The sequence below is a fragment of the Notolepis coatsorum genome (assembly GCF_963971535.1).
Source record: "Notolepis coatsorum genome assembly, chromosome: 15".
NCBI classification, from domain to species: Eukaryota; Metazoa; Chordata; class Actinopteri; order Aulopiformes; family Paralepididae; genus Notolepis; species Notolepis coatsorum.
In genome coordinates, this window is record NC_140179.1 from 18,655,266 (window position 1) to 18,666,330 (window position 11,065).

Consider the following 11,065-nt stretch of genomic DNA (forward strand, 5'->3'; position numbering starts at 1 on the left):
ACTACTACTACTACTACTACTACTACTTCTGCTTCTTCTTCTTTTTCTTCTTCTTCTTCTTCTTCTTCTTCTTCTTCTTCTTCTTCTTCTTCTTCTTCTTCTTCTTCTTCTTCTTCTTCTTCTTCTTCTTCTTCTTCTTCTTCTTCTTCTTCTTCTTCTTCTTCTTCTTCTTCTTCTTCTTCTTCTTCTTCTTCTTCTTCTTCTTCTTCTGCTTCTGCTTCTGCTTCTGCTTCTTCTTGCCATCCTTCCTCCTCTCTGCCTCCCCCTGGAAGGAGGCCAGTTCCCCTGTACAGATGACTGCCAGGTGACCTTTGTCAATCTGAAGTGTGACTCGTCCAAGAAGCGTCGGCGAGGACGCAAGTCTCCGTCCAAGGAGGTGTCCCACATCACCGCCGAGTTCGAGATGGAGATGAAGGAGGAGGAGGCGTCAGGTCAGTGTTTGTGTCTCTCTCCTCTAAGGCTAAGGTTACATGAGGGGGAAAACAACAACGTTGCATTTTCGAATGATTTCGTTTGCACGTCCAAGTCGAATGGCAACAGCGTTTTAGCTGGCATTTTCGTTTGCCCAGCAGCTCGAAAGGTGTTTTCGTTGTCAAAAGTCCCTTGGACCGGTGTCATCTAACCTCGTGCAAGCCATTGTCGTTGCCATAGTCGGCCCCTACACCAACGTCCACGTTCACGCCACTGAGAAAAAAACAGAACTTAACCGTTCTGCTATCGGTACTCAAGTTTTCTTTCGAGGAATTTAAACGTTACGAACTAATGTTGTTTGCCGTGGCGTTTTTATTTTATTTTTATTTTTTTATTATCTTTTTACCCCTTCTTTTTCCGTTTTTCTCCCATCCCAATGTTAGTCGTTATGCCAATTCCCAATCCCCTTTCTGGTTGTTGCGCACTCTAGCCCCTACCGTCGGTCTGGGAGGGCGGAGACTATCACATGCTTCCTCCGACACATGTGTAGCCAGCCCACCACTTCTTTTCACCTGGCAGCGCGGACTCTCACTGGGGGAGTGTAACATGTGGGAGGATCACACTACCTTCACCAGTTCCTTCCCTTGCTGTGCAGGCGCCCCGACCAAACTGTAGGAGACGCGACCAGGACCCACCCACCGGCTTCCCTCCCGCTGACACTGCCAATCGAGCCAGTATGACGGCCGGCCAAGCCGGAGGCAACGCTGACAGCCGGATTCGATACCAGTGTCTCTTGCGTTGGTGACGAGCGCTTAGTCCGCTGCGCCACCCAGCCGTCTCGCCGTGGCGTTTCTCTTTCTCTCCTCTCGTCTCTCTCTCTCTCTGTCTGCACGAGGAGCGGGGCTGTGCTTTTACACACACTCGAGTCGCTCACACATGCACACACACGCGCGCTCTGTGTTTATAGCTCTGTGCATGCGACGAATACCTGCCCGCGCATTGCTCAGTGTTGAATTCAGTGATGAGATCCGTTGCCGTCTGACCACGCCTAGCTTCTGGCAATGAGAGAGCTCAGGAGTGTGGGTAATTTTGTTTGCTCCTCGAATCAGGACAAAAGGATATAGAATATTAGACACAGGGAAAAGGGTTCAACAATATGTCTTGTATTTTATTGAAATGATCAGAATTAGAATGACATCATATTTACGTACAGTAGGGTGGTCCATGGAACACTTAAACAGACATTAATGACAAGTATAGTAGGAAATAAGAGAATAGATGGAGAAAAGAGAGATTAAAGATAGAAGTCCAGAAAGACAGACAGAGGACGTGTGACTCCAGACCAAGAGAGTGGAGTCCCACCAGAAAGGAGACACCGGAAAGAGAGAGCCTGAGCTAATGCCCTACTTGCCCTCCTTCTTATGCTCTGCTCTGTCCATAGGCGTATGTGGTCGGTGGCCAAGCCAGTGTGAGACACCTGTGTCCTTAACCCTAATATGATCCAGCTCGGACCGGGTCCTCGAGGATGCATAGAGTTATGTAACAGGAAAATGCACAGGCATCCAACCCTGGACTGACCAGCCGCCTTTCTGGAGATAAGGGGCCCCTTTAACCTTGGCCTAAAAAGCCTCTCAATGTAAAAAGAAAACCGACTTATATAATGTCCTCAAATGTATATGATACTGATTGTACTGTAATCCTATTTATCAATGACTTTTAACTTAATCAATGTTCCTAATTAACTAATATATATATATATGACATAAGCCTAAAGTCAGCCTGACTATTTTTCAAGTCTGACGTTAATTTCCGACAGGAGACAACGCGTTGTCTAACCTGACTGACATTTTCACGAGTGACAATGCAACGTTGTTGTTTCCCTCTCATGTAACCTTACCTTAACCCTTTCACTGCCACACGACAGAAGGTTAACCCTTTACTTTGTGTGATAGTAAAGGGCTAACCTTCTGTATTGTCACAGTGAAAGGGTTAACCGGCTGTCATGTGGCAGTGAAAGGGTTAAAGGAAAACTCCAACATTTTGGGAAATTAGCTAATTTAACATCTTCCCTGGAGTTAGACAAGAAGATATATACATTTTTTGTCTCTGTGCATGCATTAGGCTTAGGGAACGCCTGCACCGTTAGCGTAGCTTAGCTTCATCACTGGAAGTGGGTCAGACCTTTACCATTTTACCCTACAGTCCCCTACAGTCACGAAATACACTCTAAATACAACTCCAAAACTCTGAATTTTTCTTGCCTAACCACTCCTGTCGGGGCGCAGTGATTTCACGCAACGCAGTGCTACTTTCTAACGCTAGCGCCAGTGTTTGTTTACATTTTCATTTCATTCAAAGGATCCGAACCGATTGAAGTTTATGGATACTTCGTGAAATCACTGAAATCACTGCGCCCAGAGAGGAGTGGTTAGGCAAAAAATTGTTCAGAGTATATTTGCTTAGAAAACGTAAATGTCGAATTCAATTATTTTTTATTTCTCCACGTGGTAAATACACAGGTCACAACATGTTTACACTGTAGGGACTGTAGGGAACTTCAGGGTAAAAGTCTGACCCACTTCCAGGGGAGCTCCAGTAGCTCAACACGTACCGCGAGTGCTATTTCAGCGCCGTGGACAACCGTGCTCGTCACGGATCTGGGGCTGAGCGAGTTCGAATCCCGGACTGCAGCCGTGCCTTTCCCAGAGTGTCTTCCCCCCCATCTGAACCCTTTCAGCCTGCTTCTGTCGGTCGAACTTGACCAAGTATAAATGCGATAAACGTATAAAAGAGCCAGGGAAATGGCCAAAGTAAAAAAAAAAAAAAAAAAAAAAAAAGGTCTGACCCACTTCCAGTGATGAAGCTAAGCTACGCTAACGGTGCGGGCGTTCCCTAAGCCTAATGCATGCACAGAGACAAAAAACGTATGTATCTTCTTGTCTAACTCCAGGGAAGATGTTAAATAAGCTAATTTCCCAAAATGTTGGAGTTTTCCTTTAAGAAGAAGGTGGAGGTCTCAGGTCCCAGGTCAGTGTTTGTGTCTGTTTTGACTCCCCCGTCCTCCTCTCCCTTCCCCTCCCCTCCCCCCTCCAGATGCGTGTAACGTAGACTGTCTGCGGGAGAGGATGAGACAGAGGCTACAGAGCGCCATGCGGACCCTCAGGAAGTCCATCAACAAGCAGCAGTTCTACATCCAGTTCTCCGGCACCGAGTACGAGGTGGCCCAGAAACCGGCCCGCTCGCCCGAGGGCTCCGAGGCCTGCAGCACCGGCCAGGTCCTCCGGGACGGCAAGTGTGGTGAGCGCTCTGTTCTGTTTTGCTGTGGAATTAAAGGAGCAATGCCACCACATTTGAATAATTACGTAATTCAGTGTTGTTCCTGTACCCCAGGACGGTTCAGTGGGTATTTTGTGAACACGCACCACTCTCTCCTGAAAATAGGAGTGAGAGAGAGAACCCTCCAATAGGTGATGTCACTGGGATGTAATATACAATATAGACAATGAATGGGACTCTGACTTTATGAGGCCATAAAATGTTTGTGTGAGCTTTTATACCGAAGAGGATGTTTCGAATCCAGCTGTCAGCGGTACCTCCAGCTTGGTCAGTCGTCCCTACTAACACAATTGGCAGTGTTAGCGGGTGGGAAGCCGGTGGGGTGTGTGTCCTGGCTGCCTGTTCCTTAATGATAAGCAAGCAGTGCAAGAATGCGGAAGCATTCTACCGTAGTGGCGTGCGGTAATGCGCCTTTCATTTTCCGCCGCCCAGCGCCCAGGTGCGTGCACCGGCGGCGGCGTGCTCGCTCAGGTGCGTGCGTGCGCCGGCGTGCTCGCGCGAGGTGCCCGCGCATGCGCATGAGATCCCGCCTTGGTTCGACACGAGCGGAGCTCAATATATATAAGTCACCGCCCCTTATTCAGTATCGAGAAATAGCTCAATTGGCAACACTGCATGGCTGTGGATCCTACAGCTCGTTTGCTGGTGAGTTCGAATCCCATAAAATATATTTTTTTTAACGTGATTTTTTTTTTAACGTGTATTCTTTCGCCGGTTAAGGTTAGGCATGGTTAAGGTTAAGGTTAAGGTTAGGCATTGTTTCGGAGTTGGTTAAGGTTAGAACGGTTAAGTTTAGGCGCTGTTAAGGAGCTGGTTAAGGTTAGAGTTTGTCAAAGAGAATGGCAATATTCTTTCTATGGTTAAGGTTAGGCATGGTTAAGGTTAAGGTTAAGGTTAGGCATTGTTTCGGAGTTGGTTAAGGTTAGAACGGTTAAGTTTAGGCGCTGTTAAGGAGCTGGTTAAAGTTAGAGTTTGTCAAAGAGAATGGCAATAGACAGCCTATTTCCACGCGACAGCTCCCAAAGCGGGCCTGAAAAGAAAGGCGCTTTACCGTAGTGGCGTGCGGTGACGAATGCTTCCGCATTTTTGCACTGCTTGCTTATCATTAAGGTAGACGCGTCCTGGCTCCTGGTCGTTGTAAACTGTGACTCCTGCTGGTCGGTCGGGGCGCCTGTTCAGCAGGGATGGGATCTGAAACAGACAACAAAGAAGCAACAAAGAAGCGGCTGGCGACTCCACATGTATCGGAGGATAGTTCTACACCCCCCCCCCCCCCCCCCCCAGGCCGACAGTGGGGCAATGCACGCAACGACCAGGAAGGGAATTGGCATAACGACTAAATTGGGATGGGTGAAAAATACAAAGCCCAAAAATAAATAGAATACATTTTTTGTATTCAAATATATATATATATATATTATAGAAAACACCATCTCACATCTTCCTGTTGACTGACCTCTTTCTGTTGACTGACCTCTTCCTGTTGACTGACCTCTTCCTGTTGACTGACCTCTTCCTGTTGACTGACCTCTTCCTGTTGACTGACCTGTTGACTGACCTCTTCCTGTTGACTGACCTCTTCCTGTTGACTGACCTCTTCCTGTTGACTGACCTGTTGACTGACCTCTTCCTGTTGACTGACCTCTTCCTGTTGACTGACCTGTTGACTGACCTCTTCCTGTTGACTGACCTGTTGACTGACCTCTTCCTGTTGACTGACCTCTTCCTGTTGACTGACCTCTTCCTGTTGACTGACCTCTTCCTGTTGACTCACATCTTCCTGTTGACTGACCTCTTCCTGTTGACTGACCTCTTCCTGTTGACTCACATCTTCCTGTTGACTGACCTGTTGACTGACCTCTTCCTGTTGACTGACCTCTTCCTGTTGACTGACATCTTCCTTTTCTATTTCTTTTTGCTGTTAGTCACCTGTTGTTGATACAGACTGTTAGTGTCTGAGTTTGTATATTGGATACAGATCTTTTTGAGTGCCAGCAGGGGGCGCACGATTTATCGCTTGAATGCCAGCCTTTTTGGACTGATTTTTCGATATTTCATGATTTTCGCGGAGCTATTTCTATATTCTATATTATGGCTATGTGTCTAATACGCCCGTCGCTTATCAATGACTTGCTTGCAGTCAACATGTACAAAACGGATTGTTTTTTTCATCTGTACATTTCCGTTTATACCGTTTTGAAAAACGGACGTTTTTGGAAATTACTAGAAAAAAAAAGATTCCGTGATAATAGCTCTTTACTGGAATACACACAACATGTTGTTATTTTCCGGCTGATTTATGAATCGTTTTCAAATAAACACTAGATTATCGATAGTATATGTGTACTTATGCACGCTAGAGAAGCAGGCTGAAAAATCGATTATCTATGCCCTGCCTGGCGCTAACGCCGCACACACACACACACACACACACACACACGTTGAGATATATGTGAAAAAACATCTGATTAACCCAAGACTGGTAACATAGATTCCTTACCTCACATCAGATGTTCTGCAAAAATATTATTCCAATTCCTGATCGCCATTCCAAATATCGATCGCGTTTATTGATCCAACGTTAGGTACTCGAAACAGATAATCCACGCTGCTCTGAGTGTCCACAATGAATCCAATCGTCTCCGGTTACATGCCTGAGAAGTAAAATGTGGATTCCGGGTTTTTTCCCCCCATGCATTTCCATTGAGTCCAATCCAATGGGTGCATTACCATCCGGGAGACGATAGGGGGCTGTATTTTCCCTGTTCGAGCTCATAGACAGTCCCAATGATAACGTGAGGCTAGATTGATGAAAAATGTATGGATAATAAAAGCAATAACGATTAACGCATGGCATGAAATCACGAGATTTCTCATGGCTGGCACTCAATGTGTTAACTAGTGTAATTCTGTTTGTGTCTGTTTCTCTCCCTCTCTCTCTCTCTCCCCCTCTCTCTCTCCCCCTCTCTCTCTCCCTCCCCCGCCTCTCTCTCTCCCCCCCCCTCCCCCCTCCCTCCCCCCTCAGTGAGTTGTGGAGCAGGTACCTTCTACAGTGGGGAACAGCAGCAGTGTGTCCAGTGTCCCCCGGGGAGCTACCAGGACACGGCGGGACAGCTGTCCTGTGAACCCTGTCCGAGCACCGAGGGAGGGGGCGTCGCCGGAGCCAGGAACATGTCTCAATGTGGAGGTGAGATGTTCTCAGTGAGGAGGTCCACTGGACACCTGACACCAACCATTAAGTCCCATTCACATGGATGGTAAATGGTGCCTTTATATAGCAGCTTTTATCCAAAACGCTTTACAATTCATTCACTCTCACACATTCTCACACCGACGGCAGAGGCGACCATGCAAGGTGCCAACCTGCTCATCGGGAGCAGTTAGGGGTTTAAGTGTCTTGCTCGAGGACACTTGCCCGGGTGGAGCAGGAATCAAACCTCCGGATTACCAGAAGACTGCTCCACCTCCCGAGTCACTGTCGCCCCCGCGATGTCTCTGCTTTGTTAGCAGAAAGGAGAACGAGTACAATCCACAATAAACCTTGGCTATTTGAATCGCCTGACATTTGTCCGATACTTGTGGTGATTGTAAATTGGGACACTTGGCTGAATGGTGCTGTTCTAGTCACGTCCAAGTCAACGTTATTAATAAAGCACGTTTAAAAACAACAGAGTGAATAATGGGATCATCCCTATGAACAGGTTCTATGTTCCCCGCTTTGATTGATTAATAGATTGAACATTTTATAAATTTTTATTATTTTATTAATTATTAATGTCCGCCTTGTTTCGAACGGTTAAGCTTAGGCCCTCTTTCGAACTGGTTAAGGTTAGAGTTTGGAATCAGGGCTGGTGGTCTACAATTTTCAATCAATCAAAGCGGGGAACATAGAACCCGGGGAACATAGAACCCGGGGAACATAGGACCCGGGGAACATAGACATGCTCCCTGAATAATAACACATTAAAATACTGTAAAGCAGTACATATCCCTTATATTATGCTGGCCAGTAGGACTTATTACTATTTACTATTACTACTTACTATTGCACCTTACTGTTACATTTGCACTCTGGTGGGATGCCAAACTTCATTGTACTGTACTTGTGCTGTGTAGTGGCGCATTTTAATCTGAATGCTGCGTCCACTAGAGTGCGCCAAAGACCTGTATTATATCATTATTTAGTCACGGAAGGCTTTGTAGAGTGGAGATAGAATGGAGAAGCACTGAAGACCTGGGACTTTCCTCAGCGTCTCAACAGACAGCATCTTCATCAGGATGACGAGAGGAAACCTGGGTGATATTTATCAGAGAAATGCAGAGGACAGGAGTGGACGATGACTAGAGACCCGTGAGAGCCATGGCCACTGCCACACCTGTCTAGGATTGTGGGAATGAGCAAATTAACAATAACAAAGATGGAGGACACTGAAGTCACAGTTTATGGTTTAATTTACAAGTTGATGTGCAGTGGAGGCTGATTCATGAGCAGATGATGATGGAGATGAGGAGGAGGTGAACGAGGAGGAGTTGAAAGAGAGACGTTTCTCCTTTCAATATGCTTTCAAACACAGACCGGTTATGATACGTCCCCTTGAGTTTTGCTTGTACAGAAGTTCCAAATAGATTTGATTTTTTTATCCACTTTTTCTCTCCATTTTCTATTTTTCTCCCATCCCAATTTCGTATTATCCAATTCTTCCCTCCCCTGTCTTGAACGTTGCTAGACTATGCCTCCCACTGGTCGGCTGTAGTGAGGATAGAAGCCTTGCATCACGTGTCCCCTCCGGTACACGAGGAGGCAGCCTGTCGCATCTTTTCACCGCAGCAGCTCGAACTCTCAGTGGCGAGGAGTAACGCGTGGGAGGCTCACGCTGCCCCCGATACTTCCTGTTTCCTCCGCACCGGCGTCACCCAACCGACCTGTAGGAGTCGCTGTCCACAACGTCCAATCCCCACCCACCGGCTTTCCCACCCCTAACACTGCCAATTGTGTTAGTATGACGGCCGGCCAAGCTGGTAGCAACGCCGAGAGCTGGGCTCGATACCAGTATCTCCTGCGTTAGTGGCGAGCGCCTTGCCCACTGCGCCACTCAGGCGCCTAGTTCCAAATTGATTTGATAAGATAAGATAAGATATTCCTTTATTGATCCCCTTGGGGAAATTCAGGCATCATAGCAGCATGGGGGAAGGGGGGAGGGGGTACAGGTAGTAAAAACAACACAAGCAGTGTAAACAAATAGGTCAATATAATTTACTATCTAACTAGCTGAAAAATATATTCACAGTATTCACAGTGTCACATAAGGTAGTGTTATAATTTACTATCTACTGAAATATACATTATTCACATTATCACAGTATCCACTGAAATATACATTATTCACAGTATCACAGTATCCACTGAAATATACATTATTCACAGTATCCACTGAAATATACATTATTCACAGTATCACAGTATCCACTGAAATATACATTATTCACAGTATCCACTGAAATATACATTATTCACAGTATCACAGTATCCACATAAGGTGGATATTGTCCTCCTTGGGCATGTATCATCATCACACAGCACAAGTACAGTACAACGAAAAGAAGTTTGGCATCCAACCAGAGTGCAAATGTAACAGTAAAGTGCGATATTAATATACAATGTACAGGTGATTAAACTGGGTATAAAATATATAATTTAGTACTACTGGGTAATAGTGCTAATCAGATGTGTGTACAGAGTTGTAGTATTAATAATGTACAGTGATACAGGTATAAAGACACTATGGTAGTAGGTATATAGATATAGTATTAATATGTACAGTGATACAGGTATGAAGACACTATGGTAGTAAGTCTATAGATATAGTATTAATGTAAGTGATACAGGTATAAAGACACTATGGTAGTAGGTATATAGATATAGTATTAATATGTACAGTGATACAGGTATAAAGACACAATGGTAGTAAGTCTATAGATATAGTTTTAATATGTACAGTGATACAGGTATAAAGACACGATGGTAGTAAGTCTATAGATATAGTATTAATATGTACAGTGATACAGGTATAAAGACACTATGGTAGTAAGTCATGCTGGCCAGCAGTGTAACTAGTAAGAGTAGGTAAGGGATATGTACAGATATAGTTCAGTTCACTGTGGCCTAATATAGATCGATATTACTAGCTCAACATTACTAGCTCATTATTATTAGCTCAATACTAGAAAGATAATACCCATCTTTCCTGACGAGTCAAAATGTGGACGGTGTTTGGAGAGGATATGGAGGAGACAGACTGTCACATTGGCAGCAAAAATATTTTTTTTTCAACATTTGCCCGTTTCGACTCCTTAGAAATGGCTTTACTACGCGATTTGATTACCTTTACCTCTTCCCTCCTCTCCTCTCTCCTCAGGTCAGTGCTCGGCGGGTCACTACTCAGCCGACGGGTTCCGGCCGTGCCAGTCCTGCCCGGTGGGGACCTTCCAGCCGGAGCCGGGCCGCACGCTCTGCTTCTCCTGCGGAGGAGGCCTGCCCACCAAGCACCAGGCCAGCGAGTCCTTCAGAGACTGTGAGGCCAAAGGTAACGCTGTGTGTGTGTGAGTGTGTGAGTGAGTGAGTGAGTGAGTGAGTGAGTGAGTGAGTGAGTGAGTGAGTGAGTGAGTGAGTGAGTGAGTGAGTGAGTGAGTGAGTGACAGACAGACAGACAGACAGACAGACAGACAGACAGACAGACAGACAGACAGACAGACAGACAGACAGACAGACAGACAGACAGACAGACAGACAGACAGACAGACAGACAGACAGACAGACAGACAGACAGACAGACAGACAGACAGACAGACAGACAGACAGACAGACAGACAGACAGACAGACAGACAGACAGACAGACAGACAGACAGACAGACAGACAGACAGACAGACAGACAGACAGACAGACAGACAGACAGACAGACAGACAGACAGACAGACAGACAGACAGACAGACAGACAGACAGACAGACAGACAGACAGACAGACAGACAGACAGACAGACAGACAGACAGACAGACAGACAGACAGACAGACAGACAGACAGACAGACAGACAGACAGACAGACAGACAGACAGACAGACAGACAGACAGACAGACAGACAGACAGACAGACAGACAGACAGACAGACAGACAGACAGACAGACAGACAGACAGACAGACAGACAGACAGACAGACAGACAGACAGACAGACAGACAGACAGACAGACAGACAGACAGACAGACAGACAGACAGACAGACAGACAGACAGACAGACAGACAGACAGACAGACAGACA

The 11,065-nt window shown here is 46.0% G+C and overlaps 1 protein-coding gene across 1 annotated transcript in view; it reads left to right on the forward strand.

The window, feature by feature from the left end:
* The window catches only part of scube1 (signal peptide, CUB domain, EGF-like 1), a gene marked incomplete at both ends in the record, with an annotated part of 286,301 nt that overhangs the window by 254,591 nt on the left and 20,645 nt on the right, over positions 1 to 11,065 (forward strand). The window contains 4 exons of the mRNA XM_084330915.1: positions 273 to 431; positions 3,505 to 3,708; positions 6,773 to 6,934; positions 10,164 to 10,331. Of these exons, the coding sequence (XP_084187041.1) occupies positions 273 to 431; positions 3,505 to 3,708; positions 6,773 to 6,934; positions 10,164 to 10,331 (693 nt within the window). The remainder of the gene's footprint in view (positions 1 to 272; positions 432 to 3,504; positions 3,709 to 6,772; positions 6,935 to 10,163; positions 10,332 to 11,065) is intronic.